The sequence below is a fragment of the Centroberyx affinis genome, unplaced genomic scaffold (genome assembly GCF_046629955.1).
Source record: "Centroberyx affinis isolate AG114_WGS23_722 - 3 ecotype Tasmania unplaced genomic scaffold, CSIRO-AGI_Caff_v1 ptg003233l_1, whole genome shotgun sequence".
Classification (NCBI taxonomy): domain Eukaryota; kingdom Metazoa; phylum Chordata; class Actinopteri; order Beryciformes; family Berycidae; genus Centroberyx; species Centroberyx affinis.
In genome coordinates this window covers 85842-107584 of record NW_027281266.1, presented here as the reverse complement: position 1 = coordinate 107584, position 21743 = coordinate 85842, and the positions used below count along the sequence as shown (strand labels likewise).

The 21743-nt window shown below is 40.2% G+C and overlaps 2 protein-coding genes across 2 annotated transcripts; both read right to left on the bottom strand.

The window, feature by feature from the left end:
- Nucleotides 1-9799: 9799 nt before the first annotated feature.
- On the bottom strand, nt 9800-10765 carry LOC139660169 (olfactory receptor 52K1-like). The gene has a single exon (XM_071538241.1). The coding sequence runs from the start codon at nt 10742-10744 to the stop codon at nt 9800-9802; it is 945 nt and encodes a 314-aa protein (XP_071394342.1). The 5' UTR covers nt 10745-10765.
- Nucleotides 10766-18126: 7361 nt separating this feature from the next.
- On the bottom strand, nt 18127-19092 carry LOC139660170 (olfactory receptor 8G17-like). The gene has a single exon (XM_071538242.1). The coding sequence runs from the start codon at nt 19069-19071 to the stop codon at nt 18127-18129; it is 945 nt and encodes a 314-aa protein (XP_071394343.1). The 5' UTR covers nt 19072-19092.
- Nucleotides 19093-21743: the final 2651 nt, after the last annotated feature.

Sequence of the window (21743 nt, the reverse complement as noted above, 5' to 3'; positions counted from 1 at the left end):
AGTATATAATTGAAGGTTCATGAGATGCACCTCTGAGCTATTTTAGAGAACTGGTTGATCATTGGTTGATCTAGCGCTTCACACATTCCCCTTCATTAGTGAGAATCAAGTCAAGATTCACCTGAGAGCAATTCATCAATTCAGGACACATTTATTAAAAAAAGTCTAATAGAAATGTATAGAAAATATGCTTGACAGATTATGACAACTGGTTCAACCATTTTGCATGTAATGACTTATGCAATGAACTAATGCCTAGATGTTTTGGGGTGTAAGACTATTCAACAGAGAACCAGTATAATACATTTTGATCAACATGACATAAGCAATTGTAGGATAATAATGTAGGAAACAGCAGACAATTGTACATAATCATTTGCATGAATGTGCCAAAGCATTTGCACAAGTGACTAGATGATGTGCAGGTTGAACAAGTAGTTTTGAGAATTTCAATTCTGATCTGAGAAATGTACCAAAGCGACTGAGAAAAACTGTAATAGGATGATTGACTGTAGAATTAATCTCTTTGTTTCGTTTTGCGTTGGGTTGTACTGTTACTTTATGTTAACACTTAATTTAGAAATATAAAAAAATGTTATGAAATGGTTATAATACCTGCTTTCTTTCTCTAGTTGTTCCTGCAGTCATCTAATATTTACCAGCCAAACTTCAGCAAGAAGTAAGACCTCAACATCTGTCACAGTTTTTATAAACACGATTTTCTTGTCTGGGGAAATAATTGTCTTTACCTCAGACAATGTGTGATCCATCATCAAGTCATCAAATCCATGGAAACTGTCAACAGGCTCTCCAGGTTGGAGCAAATGAAACATACAGTGTCTTTTTTGTCTGGTGTCAAGAAACCAACCCACTTTAAAGTGAATAGGGTAGATGTCATATGCCATTGTTGTGCATAGACTTCCTTTAACACACAGTAAGTTGAAGTTGGTTTAATTCCAAATCTCTACGCAGCAATTTTTAGAAAAAACAAAAGTTGATTGAAAATATTCACACAATAGTTCAAAAATATTGGTGACTCCATCTGCAAAAAGGTTTTAAAGGAGGGTGACACTGAAAGGGTTAACAGACATAAACAGCCTGGATTGTGCGTATACAACATGGGGTGAAACCAAGAGACACAATGGGCAGCATCCTGAAATTTTTAAGATACTGTTCATGCCCAATAATAATAATAATAACTTAGATTTATATAGCACCTTTCAAGAGACCCAAGGACGCTTTACACAGTGAGGCAGACAAAACAAATAAAACAAGAACAGAAAATAATAATAGCAATAATTGCCAGGGATGAGAGAGTTAACTAGAGGCCATAGGCCTTGGTTAACAGGTGGGTTTTCATGATTGTTTTAGAAGTGTCCAAAGACGGGGCGTTGCGGATTTCTGCCAGGAGAGAGTTCCAGAGGCTGGGGGCTGCCACACTGAAGACTCTGTCCCCAAAAGATCGCAGGCTGGTGTGGGGGGTGGAGAGCAGACCCATGTCTGAGGACCGCAGATTCCGGGACGGGGTATAGGGGTGGAGGAGGTCAGATAGGTACTGGAGGGCGAGGGCATGGAGGGATTTGTAGGTGAGGAGGAGGATTTTGTAGGAGATGTGGGACTTGACCGGGAGCCAGTGAAGGTGGATGAGGGTGGGGCTTGGTGCGGGTGAGAACCCTGGCAGCTGAGTTCTGCACATACTGGAGCCTGTCCAGGGCTTTGCTGGGTACCCCGAACAGGACTCCATTGTAGTAATCCAGACGGGAGGTAATGAAGGCATGGATGAGGGTCTCTGCCATGGAGTCAGAGAGTGATGGCCGAAGTCTGGAAATGTTTTTGAGGTGGTAGAAAGCGGATTTGGTGATGGATTTGATGTGTAACTGAAACGAGAGGGTGGAGTCCAGAATGACACCCAGGTTGCGGACTTCTGGGGATGGGCAGATGGAGCAGCCGTCCACGTCGAGAAGAAGATCTCCAACCTTCCGGAGCAGCGCCTTGGGAGCCACAACCATGAGCTCTGTTTTTTTGCTGTTAAGCTTGAGTAGGTTAGATGACATCCATATTTTTATTTCATGCAGGCAGTTGACAAGAGACTGTGGGGGGAGCTGAGTGGATGGTTTAGTGCTGAGATACAGCTGTGTGTCATCAGCGTAACAGTGGAAGCTTAGACCGTGGTGGAGGATGATCTGACCAAGGGGGAGCATGTAGACGGTAAAGAGGAGGGGTCCAAGCACAGAGCCTTGAGGTATGCTTTGGTTGACTGGGGCCGGGGTGGAACTGGAGTCACTGATGGTAACTGTTTTCTGTTGGAGAGATATGACTGGAACCAGGAGAGAGCAGCACCGGTGAGGCCTAGGTAGTAGGATAAGCGGTTGAGGAGGATAGTGTGGGAGACTGTGTCGAAGGCTGCAGAGAGGTCCAGGAGGATTCCTTGCTTGCTATTCCTGGCTTGGTGCCTGGTTGTGCAACCAGATCACAACCCAATCGTAACTCAATAACTTTACATACTTACCTAATGCCGAGCACAAACTGCGCGGCAGTCGATTATAGTTACGCATTGTAACTCTAGTTCTGTGATCACAGGCTGAGCCCTCTAGTGGGGCTCTATTGGCTTCACCACTCATCTAGTCACCTCAGTGCACTGAACTTTGCATGCACGCACGCAGCCAATAAGGATGAGCCTGTTCAACTCTATGAAGGACTTCACCTATGATCATAGAACAATGCGTTCTATTTCATACAGGCTTTGAGACACGTTGAGACTCCAGCACAACAGGTCTCTCACCCAAGGTCTCCTGTTCCAGTGCTAAGCATCAAGCCGAGAAAGACCCAGACACATCCAACAGATAAAATCTGATGAATGGACAGGCCGTCAACCGCTGTACAGATCTCCTCCAACCCACTGTACCACTAAAAAGGGCTGTGGACGCTGCTACACTGCGTGTAGAGTGCACGAATGGCAGTGGGAGGATCTCTGCCCGCCAAGCTTGTGAAATGCCATCACAGAGCCAGTGGGCGAGTCTCGGTTTCGACAGGGGCTTGCCAGCCACTCCATCCACATAGCACACAAACAACCCCTCATGACAAGAGGAGATTGCTGATACATGCACTTTGATAGTAGAAAGCACCTGTCCCCTCTCCAGGTGCTGGAGAAAAGAGAGAATAGATCCAGTTGAACAGTTCAGTGGATCAAGGTCTCTCTTCCCACACACACCACTTTTGAAAACCCAGCTGTTTTGCTTTGTAGTTAGCGATGGTGGATTGCCCTTGCACGCCCTGGATGGTCTGCAGTGCCTGTGCAGACAAGCCAGCATGCATAAATCCGTCCCTCTCAGGAACCAAACCCTCACGCCAATCGCTCCCTTTGCCTGCAACAGAGCACCCCAAAACTGGGTAACTGTCCTGGGCGGAGCCGCCAGTAGCTGTGTCAGCTCTGCTTACTACAGCGCCGCCACGCGGTGCGGGGATACCAGTATGACAGACAGCCTCTCTGTTGTATCGTCACCAGTAAGGGAGGAATGAGACAGAGAAGAGGGAAGGCATAAAGCAGCCTTCTTGGCGATGGTGGGTGTGCAAATGCATCCACGCCCAGGGGTGGATTGTCTCTGTGAGGCAGAGAGAACCATAGTGGACAGTGGGAGTTTTGCCTTGAGACAAAAAGATCCACTTCCACCCTTCCGAAGAGGGACCAAATCTGGTCCACTACGTCGGGGTGTAACCTCCATTCCTTCGCCAGGGGCCCACCCCTCGACATGATGTTGGCCCCTGCATTATCCGTTCTTTGTGGCCCACAACTACAAGCTCTCTGCAGCTCTAAACAGACGCGCAGATTGAATGCCGCCCTGTCTGTTGATATAAGCCACCGTGGTCCGATTGTTGGTCCTCACCAGCACATTTTTGCCCTGTAAAGGGGTGCAAAGCATTGCAGAACCTGCAACACCGCCATCAGCTCCAGGAGGGCGGGCGGCTGTGGCTCAGGAGGTAGAGCGGGTCGTCCACTAATCATAAGGTCGGTGGTTCGATCCCCGGCTCCTCCAGTCCGCATGTCGAAGTGTCCTTGGGCAAGATACTGAACCCCAAATTGCTCCCGATGGTTGCGCCAGCACCCTGCGTGGTAGCTTGCCGCCATCGGTGTATGAATGGGTGAATGTAGGCATTGTAAAGCGCTTTGGATAAAAGCGCTATATAAATGCAGTCCGTTTCCGTTTAGGTTGATGTGATGGTTTTGTCCTGGAGGCCAAAACTGCCTAGTTTGGTAATGATTGCACAAATGCACGTACATTTACAAGCTATTACATGGTTATTACAAAGGCCATGCCCAGCTTCACCAATCACGACCAACCTTCAGGTTTTGACTAGTACATGATCCTAGAGCAAATTTCATTCAATTTCAACAATGGCATTAGCAGATACAGCCTTTGTGGCGCTCCCCATTGATTGATTTCAAATTGCCATTGAAGATATGTTTGTTGTTTCTTGTGAACAAGTTTACCAAGTTTTGTGTTGATTGCATCAATTGTCTTTGAGTTATGGCCAGTTTTGTGTTAGGCCACGGCCATTGCGAAGTTCATTCACTCATGGCCCCCATATTGGTTGTCAGATTTTTCTGGAAAATGGTTACAAAGTGTATCTCAAGGCCAAGGCTTTCCAAATTCTGCAAATTAACAAAAAATCTACAGTACATAGGTGGACTTTGGTGGTCCAATTGGCAAATTTTTAGAGCACTCTCAGGATAATATGTGTGCTAAGTTTCACATCAATCAGACTCACATTGTGCCTTTCACATGCTTAAATTTTAGACCTTGAATTATTGCGCCCCTTCAGGGTGATTGAAGGATGTTGATTTTTTTTGTTAGAGCAACACTTGAACACCAGTTCCAATCACTGTACCAAATTTAAAGTTTGTACCATATAGCATCTCACGGTAAATTGCAACACGGAAGAAGGAAAATAATAATAAAAATAAATCAGTAGCAAACCAATAGTGGTTCAGCACTATGTGCTTGAACCACTAATAATAATAATAATAAAAATAAATCAGTAGCAAAACAATAGTGGTTCAGCACTACGTGCTTGAACAGTAGTACGTGCTTGAACCAGGCATCTATTGCCTGGTTCAAGCACTCATGGCATTTTACACCAATTTCAGCTATATCTTGTATATTTTGTACATCCACATACAACGACCGCAGCCAAACTTGACATTTTGACTAACGCTTGCATCTAGAGCATGCATCCATTTACCAATTAAAACTGCAATACGCGATTTCAGACCCTATAACCAATCCCGAAACTAACATGTGCTATGTCGAGATTTCCTTGAGATGTAATGATCTAAACAAATAGCCACACACGCGGGCCAGCTGTGTTGCCTTTGTCACCTCTTTTCTAAAGCTTGCTGTCAAAACTCGAACCGACTCAAAGCTCCTCCCGGTCCATTCAGTAGCTTCTACTCCCTTACACGACGGTCGGGCTCTTAGGTCTTCTGAACAAAAATTACTGGACGTCCCTCGAACCCGTTCAAAAACCAAGGTGACCGTGCATTTCAAGTTGTTGCACCCAATTTGTGGAATGCCCTCCCCTGATCAAATTTTTAAATGAGATAGAAAATAATTTTGCTAAGATATTTTCATCTCAGTCATCACCTCTGCTCAGCTCTCAAAACTTTTTTCCACAAAATTATGAAAGAAAGTTAACTTCTATGCAGAAACAGTCATGCGAGGGTTTGATTACAGAGGAGGAACTTTTTTCTGTTGTAATGGCCTTTAAACCAGGGAAAACACCTGGAATAGATGGAATACCCATTGAGGTCTATCAAAAATTCTTTGATTTGGTTAAAGAACCTTTTCTTTCTTGTTTTAATTTCTCATATAGTGCTGGGTATTTGTCTGACTCTCAGAAAGAAGGCTTTATCTCCTTGTTACTCAAGCAGGAACCCAGTGGCCAATTCAAGGACCCTGTGAATCTTAAGAATTGGAGACCAATAACACTTCAATGTTATGATGCTAAGATACTCGCTAAATGTATAGCTCATAGACTGAAGAGTGTGCTGACAAGTATTATTCATCAAGATCAATCAGGATTTCTGCAGGGTCGTTATATTGGTAATAATATCACACAGTTGTTTGGGATTATTGAAAATTACAAAACTGGGTTAATTTTTATTGCTGATTTGGAGAAAGCCTTTGATAAGGTTCACTTAGATTTTATTTTTAACAGTTTAGGCTTTTTTCATTTTGGTAAATCCTTAATTAATTGGGTTAGAGTATTATATAATGACACCAGTTGTAGGATTATTAATAATGGTTATATTTCTAAGTCAGTGCCCTTATCAAGAGGAGTCAAACAAGGATGCCCTTTGTCACCATATTTATTTATAATTGCTATGGAAATACTAGCCATTAAAGTGAGGTCTAACATGGACATAGAAGGGCTTGAAGTTGGGAATATGCAAACAAAAATTTCAGTGTATGCAGATGACACTAGTTTCCTACTAAATCCAAAACCTTCTTGTCTGCAAACTCTTCTTGAACTTTTGGAACTTGTTTCACAATTTTCTGGTTTGAAACTAAATTATGAAAAATGTAACATTCTTAGGACTGGGGGACTGAAAGGTACAAATTATAAAATGCCATGTAAATTACCGATTAGCTAGACTGATGGGCCAGTTAATGTTTTAGGTATTGTGATTCCAGAGAATTTAGAAGACCTTTGTACAATGAATTACAATAATAAGTTGAGAAAGATGGATAAGATTCTACAACCATGAAAGGGAAAAACATTAACACTCTGTGGGAAAATTTCCCTAGTTAATTTCTTGGTTGTACCGCAATTTATTTATCTTTTTATGTCTCTCCCAATTCCATCACAGTCCTTCTTTAAGTTTTATGAACAAAAGATTTTTGAATTTCTCTGGAGTAACAAACAAGAGAAAATCAAAAGAGGAGTTCTTTATAATAGTTATGAACATGGTGGGTTAAAACTATTAAATTTGGAGGCCCTATGTTTCTCTTTGAAAGCCTCCTGTGTTAAAAAAATTATACTTGAATGAAGACTGGTATTCATGTAAATTACTGGAGAGTACCCATCTATTGTTTCAAAAAAGATTATACCCCTTCCTAAAGATTCAGCCAGCTCATATACACTGTGTGAATAATTTGATTGGAAATGTATCCATGTTTTTAAAGGAAGCAATTCAGTGCTGGCTGTGTTTTCAGTTTCATCCTCCAGAAAGTCGGGATGAAATCCTACAGCAAACAATATGGTTAAACTCTAACATATTAATTGAAGGGAAACCAATATTTTGGAAGAATGTATTTGATCATGGTGTTTGGTTTATAAATGATATTGTGTGTGAAGATGGGAAACTTATGAGGTATAACCAGTTCACTGAAACGTATGGTACGATCTGTTCCCCTCATTCATATAATCAATTGATCTCTGCTATAGGAAAAGATTGGATACAAAAGATTAATAGTGGGATGACTAAGTTGTTAGTATGCCAGCCCGCTACAAGAAATATAAGATGGTTAAAAGGAAATAAGGAAAAAGTTAATAAATAAAAAAATTAAATAAAAATAAATTGTATTTAACCTCTAGATCTGTAAGAGTTATTCCATATGGTACCTATAAAAATGGGAGGACACTTTTGATTGTCTATATCGTGGAAACAAGTGTTCAAATTAATGTATAAAACAACAGTAGACACATTTTTAAGATCCTTTCAATTAAAAATAATATATAATTTTTGTCTACTAGGAAATGTTAAAGATTTGGGGTATTGCTGAGTCAGATGAGTGTCGTTTTTGTTTTACGGAATCTGAGTCAGCGGTACATCTTTTCTGGTATTGTCATGTTATGTCTGCCTTTTGGAGGGAGGTTCAAAAAGATGTATAATGCAATGAAGCTGTGCTTTCAACCAGATATTTTCTATGTAATATTGGGTGATGTTACAGAGACAAGCAGTTATACTGTTAATCTGATTATTTTGTTAGGGAAAAGATTTATTCATTAAACATCATTTTATTCTGGAAGGATATATTGCAAACACAAATGATGATGTTAAAAAACATTTAGAAAGGTGGGAAAGGTTTATTGAAGCGGAAGGCTGGTAAGAAGTTTGTATTTAACTAAAAAAAAACATTAAGTGTAGAATTTGAATTTTTTTTTTTTTTTCCTCCTCTAATGTTTTGTTACTTATTTAGGTTGTTAGGCCTACTGATATGTGTTTGTGTTTATTATTTTGGTTTCTTTTAGTGTCACTTAGTATGTTAAGTTTGATTTGTGTTTATTGTTTGTTTGTCTTCTGGTGATTTATGTCATGGTTTGGTTAAATAAAAAAAAATAAAAAAATTTAAAAAAGGAGATACAAATTCAGCCATTTTTGGCGCCCCCTATGAGATGATTTGGAATTTTGTTGCAGATATGCTTGATTATCTCTGCTGAACATTTGTAACAAGTTTTGTATTGATCCAAAAAACACTGAGTGAGTTATGGCTGGTTTTGTGTTCGGTCACGCCCTTGTGAAGTTCATTTGCTGCTGGCAAATTGTTTATCCGATTTTCCGATGTTACAAAGTGTATCTCACTGCCCCTTGGCTGTAGTCCACGTTTGGTAGTGATAGGTCAAAAAGTGAAAAAGCCTTATGGAAAAAAACTGGAAAATTCGTCGCTCTTCATCACCATCCTCTCCTTCAATACTCTCCAACTGGTGAAAGCCAACCCCAGAGGACCACAGTTGACCCCTCCTCCCCGCAGGGAAGAGGGGTCAACTTTGAAAGCTGTGTTTACAAGTCACAAGCAGCAAAATCCTACTCAGTATGCCTTTAAATTCTGAGAGAAAATATCACTACATCGCCCCCTTTTGGCCGATTTGCATCGAATTTGGTAGGTCATGTTTGAAATGCCTTTCCAGACAATATGCCCAGGTTTGGAACTAATTGCTCAAATGCACTTTTATTTATAAGCTATTACATGGTTATTACATCATAGGCCACGCCTAATAATGATAATAAAATATAATAATAAATCAGTAGGAAAACAATACCACTTTCCAACAGAAAACTTCCAACTTCCCAGTCCACGTCGCTCTTCATCTCCATCCTCTCCTTCAATACTCTCCAACGGGTGAAAGCCAACCCCAGATCACTTTTATTTATAAGCTATTACATGGTTATTACATCATAGGCCATGCCTAATAATGATAATAAATGATAATAACAAATCAGTAGGAAAACAATAGCACTACGTGCTTGAACCACTAATAATAAATCAGTAGGTAGACAATCATCCTCACTTTATTTGTGAGGCACTTCAAACAAAAAGACAAGAAATAAAACAAACTTTGAGTCGGCTTGAAAGTCCACTCCTGCAACCACTAGGAACATCATCTACTTGAAACCAAAAAGACAGCTGACTAAAGCCAACTCATGAAAATTAAGAAAATGTATCAACAGGTCTACTGCTATAGCCAAATGAGAGCAATAACCAGTCACCAGCTAAAAACAAGTTCATAAAACGTTGTTATATCTCAAAAGAATACTGTTTTACTATGTACATTTGTACCTTCATCTCTGAATACAAATTTATTTTTAATCTCTATGGACACATGATTGTATGAACATGCAAATACAATAGAGATTAATGTAATAGAGTTCCACCACATGAATTATAAGGAGGAGGCAAACCTTTGCACACCTTTTCTAAAAACTAAGAAAAATATTTGAAATCATGAAACTATTATAAAGTTGTTTAAGTGAAAATTTATCTCTGTTATGATTTAGTAAACCCCACTTGTCTTCAGATTAAAATGATGGAAAAACCTTTCTGGACTGGAATACATTTGACATGAATTTGCGGATCTCTTTTGACTGCACCCCGTAAATAATGGGGTTCAGGCTGCCAGGGATGATATGAAACAGAATGGTAGCGATTTTCCTATAGTCTGAGTACAGGGGGAAGCGATGCAGGATGATGATGAGCAATCCACATGAAGACATAATCAGGTATACAAACAGATGGGTGCTACATGTCTTTAGAGCTTTACTGTTCAAAGACTTGTTCTTACTTCTCAGGCAGACAACTGTGATTTTAGCATAAGTGAGAACCATACTGCCTATAGAAGCTGTGAACAGGACCACAGTGAAAGTGAGGCCATAGACGTTATTGATAAAGACACTCTCACAGGAGAGTTTAAACAACGATGCATTGTCACAGTAAGGGTTTGCGATCAGAGTCCTGCATCTCTTCAGCCGTATGGTCAGGCCGAGCAGAATAGCCACCAAAACAAAGGCCACCCCCCAGGCAGAAACAGTTAATTTTATCACCATTTTGTTACTCATGATTGTAGTGTAGCGCAGGGGATTGCAGATGGCCACATATCTGTCAAAGGCCATGATCATGAGTACTGTGTGAGAGGTGGTAGCGAACATGTGTGTGGTGAAGGCTTGAACCACACACTCATAATAGCTGATGAGGCGTTCAGAGGGAGGCACCAACATGTCTACAAGCAGCCGGGGCACCGTGATAGAGTTTCCAAGAATGTCATTGAGTGGCAGATTGCAAAAAAGGAGATACATAGGCTGGTGAAGGCTCTTGTCAATGGACACCAGGACTACAATGCCTACATTGGAAAACATAATAAATAGATAGGAAAAAAAGAAAAATAGAAAGGCAGGGTACATGGAATCCTCTGTGACCTTTAAGCCCTCCAACTGGAGTGTGAAGCTGTTGTAGGTGTAGTTTTCCATCAACCTGAAATAAGACGCAGGGGACACACGAGGGGATATTGTTCTGTCACATATGAAGTTTGGAAACAATTTGCAAAGATCAATAAAAACTGATAAAGCTGATTGTTTCAGGTCTGGTGTTACTAAGAAAATCAAAGCTCTGATTTGGGTGTTGCATTTTTTTTCAAAATAACGAAACAAGTGAAATTTCTTAAAATTTACTTAGTTATCGTTCCAACAGTAGTTATCGTTCCAACAGTAGTGTTACAGCTTTTCTCAGTCGCTTTGGTACATTTCTCGAATCATCCTTAACATTTGCAAAACAGTAAGTGCATTTCTCGTAACAATTCGTACAAACAGCACCACACAATAGATTACTTGCAAAAGCCTGTAACTTGCTCAAAATCCTTAGTCTGTCACCCAAAAGTAAATATTTATATCAATGAACATGTCAGTGCCATCAGAATGACAAGTCCTTGTGTCATTGTTTACAAACAAGATAGTCAAAATGCTTAGCCATGTTGGCAATATAACAGTGTACTCTGTAAGTATTTTCTGATGTAAACTATGGCTAAGGTTTTGATGACAATGATTGAAAATGCACAAGGCTGCACTTTTTCTGTATGGCATATATCAATTTCAACAGTACAAAGTTACACATTACTGTGGGAGATTGATTGCAAGAGATTGGACAGGATTCACATTTATGCTTTTACTGTTTGTACTGTAATTTGTTGACAGACCAAGTCATTGCGATACAGAAAAGAAAAAGACAACACTGTTTTACAGCACTGCATAGCAGAAAGGAAAAAAATACAAAATTAGAAATGTAAACATAGGAAACACCCCTTAGGCAGAACTGTACATGCAGCGCTGTATGGGGAATTACAGTGCAGTCTTTCTACACCTCCTGACGTTCCTGCCTGTCTGCTATTTTAGAGAACTGGTTGATCATTGGTTGATCTAAAGCTTCACACATTCCCCTTCATTAGTGAAAGTCAAGATTCACCTGATTCACCTGATTCATCAATTCAGGACACATTTACAAAAAAAGTCTAATAGAAATGTATAGAAAATATGCTTGGCAGATTATGACAACTGGTTCAACCATTTTGCATGTAATGACTTCTGCAATGAACTAATGCCTAGATGTTTTGGGGTGTAAGACTATTCAACAGAGAACGAGTATAATACATTTTGATCAACATGACATAAGCAATTGTAGGATAATAATGTAGGAAACAGCAGACAATTGTACATAATCATTTGCATGAATGTGCCAAAGCATTTGCACAAGTGACTAGATGATGTGCAGGTTGAACAAGTAGTTTTGAGAATTTCAATTCTGATCTGAGAAATGTACCAAAGCGACTGAGAAAAACTGTAATAGGATGATTGACTGTAGAATGAATCTCTTTGTTTCCTTTTGCGTTGGATTGTACTGTTACTTTATGTTAACACTTAATTTAGAAATATAAAAAAATGTTATGAAATGGTTAGAATACCTGCTTTCTTTCTCTAGTTGTTCCTGCAGTCATCTAATATTTACCAGCCAAACTTCAGCAAGAAGTAAGACCTCAACGTCTGTCACAGTTTTTATAAACACGATTTTCTTGTCTGGGGAAATAATTGTCTTTACCTCAGACAATGTGTGATGCATCATCAAGTCATCAAAACCATGGAAACTGTCAATAGGCTCTCCAGGTTGGAGCAAATGAAACATACAGTGTCTTTTTTGTCTGGTGTCAAGAAACCAACCCACTTTAAAGTGAATAGGGTAGATGTCATATGCCATTGTTGTGCATAGACTTCCTTTAATACACAGTAAGTTGAAGTTGGTTTAATTCCAAATCTCTATACAGCAATTTTTAGAAAAAACAAAAGTTGATTGAAAATATTCACACAATAGTTCAAAAATATTGCTGACTCCATCTGCAAAAAGGTTTTAAAGGAGGGTGACACTGAGAGGGTTAACAGACATAAACAGCCTGGATTGTGCGTATACAACATGGGGTGAAACCAAGAGACACAATGGGCAGCTTCCTGAAATTTTTAAGATACTGTTCATGCCTAATAATAATAATAATAACTTAGATTTATATAGCACCTTTCAAGAGACCCAAGGACGCTTTACACAGTGAGGCAGACAAAACAAATAAAACAAGAACAGAAAATAATAATAGCAATAATTGCCAGGGATGAGAGAGTTAACTAGAGGCCATAGGCCTTGGTTAACAGGTGGGTTTTCATGATTGTTTTAGAAGTGTCCAAAGACGGGGCGTTGCGGATTTCTGCCAGGAGAGAGTTCCAGAGGCTGGGGGCTGCCACACTGAAGACTCTGTCCCCAAAAGATCGCAGGCTGGTGTGGGGGGTGGAGAGCAGACCCATGTCTGAGGACCGCAGATTCCGGGACGGGGTATAGGGGTGGAGGAGGTCAGATAGGTACTGGAGGGCGAGGGCATGGAGGGATTTGTAGGTGAGGAGGAGGATTTTGTAGGAGATGTGGGACTTGACCGGGAGCCAGTGAAGGTGGATGAGGGTGGGGCTTGGTGCGGGTGAGAACACTGGCAGCTGAGTTCTGCACATACTGGAGCCTGTCCAGGGCTTTGCTGGGTACCCCGAACAGGACTCCATTGTAGTAATCCAGACGGGAGGTAATGAAGGCATGGATGAGGGTCTCTGCCATGGAGTCAGAGAGTGATGGCCGAAGTCTGGAAATGTTTTTGAGGTGGTAGAAAGCGGATTTGGTGATGGATTTGATGTGTAACTGAAACGAGAGGGTGGAGTCCAGAATGACACCCAGGTTGCGGACTTCTGGGGATGGGCAGATGGAGCAGCCGTCCACGTCGAGAAGAAGATCTCCAACCTTCCGGAGCAGCGCCTTGGGAGCCACAACCATGAGCTCTGTTTTTTTGCTGTTAAGCTTGAGTAGGTTAGATGACATCCATATTTTTATTTCATGCAGGCAGTTGACAAGAGACTGTGGGGGGAGCTGAGTGGATGGTTTAGTGCTGAGATACAGCTGTGTGTCATCAGCGTAACAGTGGAAGCTTAGACCGTGGTGGAGGATGATCTGACCAAGGGGGAGCATGTAGACGGTAAAGAGGAGGGGTCCAAGCACAGAGCCTTGAGGTATGCTTTGGTTGACTGGGGCCGGGGTGGAACTGGAGTCACTGATGGTAACTGTTTTCTGTTGGAGAGATATGACTGGAACCAGGAGAGAGCAGCACCGGTGAGGCCTAGGTAGTAGGATAAGCGGTTGAGGAGGATAGTGTGGGAGACTGTGTCGAAGGCTGCAGAGAGGTCCAGGAGGATTCCTTGCTTGCTATTCCTGGCTTGGTGCCTGGTTGTGCAACCAGATCACAACCCAATCGTAACTCAATAACTTTACATACTTACCTAATGCCGAGCACAAACTGCGCGGCAGTCGATTATAGTTACGCATTGTAACTCTAGTTCTGTGATCACAGGCTGAGCCCTCTAGTGGGGCTCTATTGGCTTCACCACTCATCTAGTCACCTCAGTGCACTGAACTTTGCATGCACACACGCAGCCAATAAGGATGAGCCTGTTCAACTCTATGAAGTCTTTTTCTATAAATGGCTCATCATCCACAAAATCTTCAGTGACTTGTGGAGCGGCAGGGTGACTGGTTAGAGGGCTTCACCTATGATCATAGAACAATGCGTTCTATTTCACACAGGGTTTGAGACACGTTGAGACTCCAGCACAACAGGTCTCTCACCCAAGGCCTCGTCTTCCAGTGCTAAGCATCAAGCCAAGAAAGACCCAGACACATCCAACAGATAAAATCTGATGAATGGACAGGCCGTCAACCGCTGTACAGATCTCCTCCAACCCACTATGCCACTAAAAAGGGCTGTGGATGCTGCTACACTGCATGTAGAGTGCACGAATGGCAGTGGGAGGATCTATGACAGACAGCCTCTCTGTCGTATCGTCACCAGTAAGGGAGGAATGAGACAGAGAAGAGGGAAGGCATAAAGCAGCCTTCTTGGCGATGGTGGGTGTGCAAATGCATCCACGCCCAGGGGTGGATTGTCTCTGTGAAGCAGAGAGAACCATAGTGGACAGTGGGAGTTTTTCCTTGAGGCAAAAAGATCCACTTCCGCCCTCCCGAAGAGGGACAAAATCTGGTCCACTACGTCGGAGTGTAACCTCCATTCCTTCGCCAGGGGCCCGCACCTCGACATGATGTTGGCCCCTGCATTATCCGTTGTGTGGCCCACAACTACAAGCTAAATAACCTTTTCTTACTTGTTTTAATTTCTCGTATAGTGCTGGGTATTTGTCTGACTCTCAGAAAGAAGGCTTTATCTCCTTGTTACTCAAGCAGCAACCCAGTGGCCAATTCAAGGACCCTGTGAATCTCAATAATTGGAGACCAATAGCACGTCAATGCTATGATGCTAAGATACTCGCTAAATGTATAGCTCATAGACTGAAGAGTGTGCTGACAAGCATTATTCATCAAGATCAATCTGGATTTCTGCAGGGTCGTTATATTGGTAATAATATCAGACAGTTGTTGGGGATTATTGAAAATTACGAGTTGGTTAATTTTTTATTGCTGATTTGGAGAAAGCATTTGATAAGGTTCACTTAGATTTTATTTTTAACAGCTTAGGCTTTTTTCATTTTGGTAAATCCTTAATTAATTGGGTTAGAGTATTATATAATGACACCAGTTGTAGGATTATTAATAATGGTTATATTTCTAAGTCAGTGCCCTTATCAAGAGGAGTCAAACAAGGATGCCCTTTGTCACCATATTTATTTATAATTGCTATGGAAATACTAGCCATTAAAGTGAGGTCTAACATGGACATAGAAGGGCTTGAAGTTGGGAATATGCAAACAAAAATTTCAATGTATGCAGATGACACTAGTTTCCTACTAAGTCCAAAACCTTCTTGTCTGCAAACTCTTCTTGAACTTTTTTCACAATTTTCTGGTTTGAAACTAAACTACGAAAAATGTAAAATTCTTAGGATTGGGGTACTGAAAGGTACAAACTATAAAATGCCATGTAAATTACCGATTAGCTAGACTGATGGGCCAGTTAATGTTTTAGGTATTGTGATTCCAGAGAATTTAGAAGACCTTTGTACAATGAATTACAATAATAAGTTGAGAAAGATGGATAAGATTCTACAACCATGAAAGGGAAAAACATTAACACTCTGTGGGAAAATTACCCTAGTTAATTTCTTGGTTGTACCGCAATTTATTTATCTTTTTATGTCTCTCCCAATTCCATCACAGTCCTTCTTTAAGTTTTATGAACAAAAGATTTTTGAATTTCTCTGGAGTAACTTTCTTTAAAGTTCTTTATAATAGTTGGTGGGTTAAAACTATTACATTTGGAGGCCCTATGTTTCTCTTTGAAAGCCTCCTGTGTTAGAAAATTATACTTGAATGAAGACTGGTATTCATGTAAATTACTGGAGAGTACCCATCTATTGTTTCAAAAAAGATTATACCCCTTCCTAAAGATTCAGCCAGCTCATATACACTGTGTGAATAATTTGATTGGAAATGTATCCATGTTTTTAGCAATTCAGCAATTCAGTGCTGGCTGTGTTTTCAGTTTCATCCTTTCAATCCTACAGCAAATAATATGGTTAAACTCTAACATATTAATTGAAGGGAAACCAATATTTTGGAAGAATGTATTTGATCATGGTGTTTGGTTTATAAATGATATTGTGTGTGAAGATGGGAAACTTATGAGGTATAACCAGTTCACTGAAACGTATTGTACGATCTGTTCCCCTCATTCATATAATCAATTGATCTCTGCTATAGGAAAAGATTGGATACAAAAGATTAATAGTGGGATGACTAAGTTGTTAGTATGCCAGCCCGCTACAAGAAATGTACAAGAAATTTGTGTTTATTATTTTGGTTTGTTTTAGTGTGACTTTAGTGGGCCCTATCTTACACCCGGCGCAAAGCGGCACAAAGCGCAGCGCAAGTGTCATTGCTAGTTTCCGACTGACGCAGTTGTCATTTTCACGCCCAGCACCCACGTTGTTTAAATAGCAAATGTACTTGCGACCATCTTTGCGACCATGGGTGTGTTGGTCTTAAAATGAGGTGTGGTCAGGTGCATCGTTTGCGCATTGCTGTCTTGAGGCAGTGGAAAGTGATTGCGCCATTGACCGACAAAAACCTGGTCTAAAGTCTGGCACAATATTTTCCTGCTATTCAAATGGTGCATTATTCAGATAGTTCTCTCTCTCTCTCTCTCTCTCTCTCTCTCTCCGAGAATAGAAAAATAGGATCATCTACTATGAAAATGTGCACTTAACTTCATTCCTGACATGTGTTTTGTTGCCAAATTGCCATATGCTTTCACCATTACGCAATGCCAAATGCCAAAAACTGTGTCCCTCTCACCATTATGCAGTGCCAAATGTGCAACGTACGTCCCATTAACCATCATCACACATTGCCAACTGCTAAATACGTAACCTACAACCAAGAAAAACAACACAGTAAATATGTAAAAAGCACAGCCCAGCAAAAACCTTACCTTCACCCGACACACACACACATCGCCATCGCGCATGAGCAGATCTGTTTCCTCAGCAGAAAACCGTTCGTTTCTCCAACTTGCTGAATCCGCCATTTAAATAGTAATGCACCAAGGTGCAAGCGCACCTGGCTCTTAAAGGGAATGGGAGATGAGACTCTGATTGGTTGAGTTCATGTTACACCCAAAACACACCTACGATTATTTAAGGGACTTAGCACAATCCCTTTGCGCCTTGCGCTTACTTTGCGCCCACATTGTGCGTCGTTTAACTAGCAATTTGGATTTGGACGCCCTGAATGCACTTGCGCCATGCGCTTTAGACCATGTGCCATGGATCATTTAAATAGGGCCCTTAGTGTGTTAAGCTTGATTTGTTTACATTGTTTGTTTGTCTTCTGGTGATTTATGTCATGGTTTTGTTAAATATAAAAATAAAAATAAAAAAAAGGAGATACAAATTCAGCCATTTTTGGCGCCCCCTAAGAGATGATTTGGAATTTTGTTGCAGATATGCTTTATTACCTCTGCTGAACATTTGTAACAAGTTTGTTATATCTCAAAAGAATACAGTTTTACTATGTACATTTGTACCTTCATCTCTGAATACAAATTTATTTTAATCTCTATGGACACATGATTGTATGAACATGCAAATACAATACAGATTAATGTAATAGAGTTCCACCACATGAATCATAAGGAGTTGCAAACCTTTGTATACCTTTTCTAAAAACTAAGAAAAATATTTGAAATCATAAAACTATTATAAGGTTATTTATGTTAAAATTGATCTCTGTTATGATTTAGTAATGTAATTACAAAAACCCCACTTGTCTTCAAATTAAAATGATGGAAAAACCTTTCTGGACTGGAATACATTTGACATGAATTTGCGGATCTCTTTTGACTGCACCCCATAAATAATGGGGTTCAGGCTGCCAGGGATGATATGAAACAGAATGGAAGATATTTTCCTATAGTCTGAGTACAGGGGGAAGCGATGCAGGATGATGGTGAGAAATCCACATGAAAACATAATCAGGTATACAAACAGATGGGTGCTACATGTCTTTAGAGCTTTACTGTTCAAAGACTTGTTCTTACTTGTCAGGCAGACAATTGTGATTTTAGCATAAGTGAGAACCATACTGCCTATAGAGGCAGTGAACAGGACCACAGTGAAAGTGAGGCCATAGACGTTATTGATAAAGACACTCTCACAGGAGAGTTTAAACAACGATGCATTGTCACAGTAAGGGTTTGCAATCAGAGTCCTGCATCTCTTCAGCCGTATGGTCAGGCCGAGGAGAATAGCCACCAATACAATGGCCATCCCCCATGCAGACAGAGTTAATTCGATTACCATTTTGTTACTCATGATTGTAGTGTAGCGCAGGGGATTGCAGATGGCCACATATCTGTCAAAGGCCATGATCATGAGTACTGTGTGAGAGGTGGTACCGAACATGTGAGAGTTGAAGGCTTGAACCACACACTCATAATAGCTGATGAGGCGTTCAGAGGGAGGCACCAACATATCTGTAAGCAGCCGGGGCACCATGATAGAGTTTCCAAGAATGTCATTGAGTGGCAGATTGCAAAAAAGGAGATACATAGGCTGGTGAAGGCTCTTGTCGATGCACACCAGGACTACAATGCCTACATTGGCAAACATAATAAATAGATAGGAAAAAAAGAAAAATAGAAAGACAGGGTACATGGAAACCTCTGTGACCTTTATGCCCTCCAACTGGAGTGTGAAGCTGTTGTAGGTGTAGTTTTCCATCAACCTGAAATAAGACGCAGGGGACACACAAGAGGGGATATTGTTATGTCACATATGAAGTTTAGGCAATATAGATATCAGATATACTGATATCCTGTATGACAATGTAGCTCCTGTAACCATATATATCCTGTATCAACATTTAGTGGTCAAGGTAGTTCAGGAAACAATTTGCAAAATCAATAAAAACTGATAATTGTTGATTGATTGTTTCAGGTCTGGTGTTACTAAGAAAATCAAAGCTCTGATTTGGGTGTTGATTTTTCCCGTCTACTTTCAAAATAACGAAACAAGTGAAATTTCTTAAAATTTACTTAGTTATCGATACACCTGATTCATCAATTCAGGACACATTTACAAAAAAAGTCTAATAGAAATGTATAGAAAATATGCTTGACAGATTATGACAGCTGGTTCAACCATTTTGCATGTAATGACTTATGCAATGAACTAATGCCTAGATGTTTTGGGGTGTAAGACTATTCAACAGAGAACCAGTATAATACATTTTGATCAATATGACATAAGCAATTGTAGGATAATAATGTAGGAAACAGCAGACAATTATACATAATCATTTGCATGAATGTGCCAAAGCATTTGCAATTTGTTCAAAAGAATGAGAAACTGCTTTTATGATGTGCACAAGTGACTAGATGATGTGCAGGTTGAACAAGTAGTTTTAAGAATTTCAATTCTGATCTGAGAAATGTACCAAAGCGACTGAGAAAAACTATAATAGGATGATTGACTGTAGAATGAATCTCTTTGTTTCCTTTTGCATTGGATTGTACTGTTACTTTATGTTAACACTTAATTTAGGAATATAAAAAAAATGTTACATAAATATGAAATGGTTATAATACCTGCTTTCTTTCTCTAGTTGTTCCTGCAGTCATCTAATATTCACCAGCAGAACTTCAGCAAGAAGTAAGACCTCAACGTCTGTCACAGTTTTTATAAACACGATTTTCTTGTCTGGGGAAATAATTGTCTTTACCTCAGACAATGTGTGATGCAACATCAAGTCATCAAATCCACGGAAACTGTCAACAGGCTCTCCAGGTTGGAGCAAATGAAACATACAGTGACTTTTGTCTGGTGTCAAGAAACCAACCCACTTTAAAGTGAATAGGGTAGATGTCATATGCCATTGTTGTGCATAGACTTCCTTTAATACACAATAAGTTGAAGTTGGTTTAATTCCAAATCTCTATACAGCAATTTTTAGAAAAAACAAAAGTTGATTGAAAATATTCACACAATAGTTCAAAAATTTTGCTGACTACATCTGCAAAAAGGTTTTAAAGGAGGGTGACACTGAGAGGGTTAACAGACATAAACAGCCTGGATTGTGCGTATACAACATGGGGTGAAACCAAGAGACACAATGGGCAGCTTCCTGAAATTTTTAAGATACTGTTCATGCCTAATAATAATAATAATAACTTAGATTTATATAGCACCTTTCAAGAGACCCAAGGACGCTTTACACAGTGAGGCAGACAAAACAAATAAAACAAGAACAGAAAATAATAATAGCAATAATTGCCGGGGATGAGAGAGTTAACTAGAGGCCATAGGCCTTGGTTAACAGGTGGGTTTTCATGATTTTTTTTATTTATTTATTTATTTAATGTTTATTTGATGGGGACAGATGCATTAAGCATAGAGAATTGCACAACAATTATCCAATGCAATGCATCACAGCATTTATAGCTACTGCTAATTTCCAATGCCCGTCCCTAGAAGGGCCTTTAAAATAACAGACATAAAACATGTTCACATAAAACATACAGACACTTACACATATATATACACATATGTATACATACATATATATATACACATACCCTACATACCTGCCCTCCCCCCCACCCCTACACATGACTACATGATTTATTGTCTTTTAAAAATTCCTTCAGTTTAATTTTAAATTTTGACAATTTTGGTCTGTTTTGAGTTCAGTAGGCAGCGCATTCCATGTGTTAGCTCCCTTTATTGAAAAGGACATCTGGCCAAAGGAGGTATTCCGGTATGATACTTTACAGTTCCCTGCAGTGGTATTCCTGGTGGACAAGCCAAAGGCCTGTAATGGTCGCACCATGTCGCAGAGAGCCTGAGGAGCCTGGCCATGTAAACACTTGCGGATAAGATTGGCGTTTGCAAATGCAATGTAGTTGTCAAAACCTAACATGTTCAGGTCTCTCAGGATGTGACAATGGTGTGATCTTATTGGCCTTTTGCCTAATATTTTTATTGTACGATTGTATAACCTCTCTAGGGGTTTAGTCACTGATGAACTTGCCTGTGACCATGAGGTAACACAGTAACTGAGGTGTGAGAAGATCATTGAGTGCATATATTATTTTGGCCGCATCAAATGTTAGACAGTCTCTGATTAGTCTAAATGTGTGCAGATTGACTTTTACAGTTCTACTAATTTTTTTGACATGTTTGTCAAATTTCAGGTGAGGGTCCAACGTTAGACCTAGATATTTGACCTCAGAAACTTGATCGACTGACTGACTCTTGAGCTTGACATCTAGTTCAGTTGAGGTGGGCTGTCTTCTGGAAGATAAACATATGGACACTGTTTTTTTGACATTGAGTGTCAAACATGAGCTTTCAAGCCAACAGGTTATTGCTTCCAGGTGCTTTGAAGTGTCCAA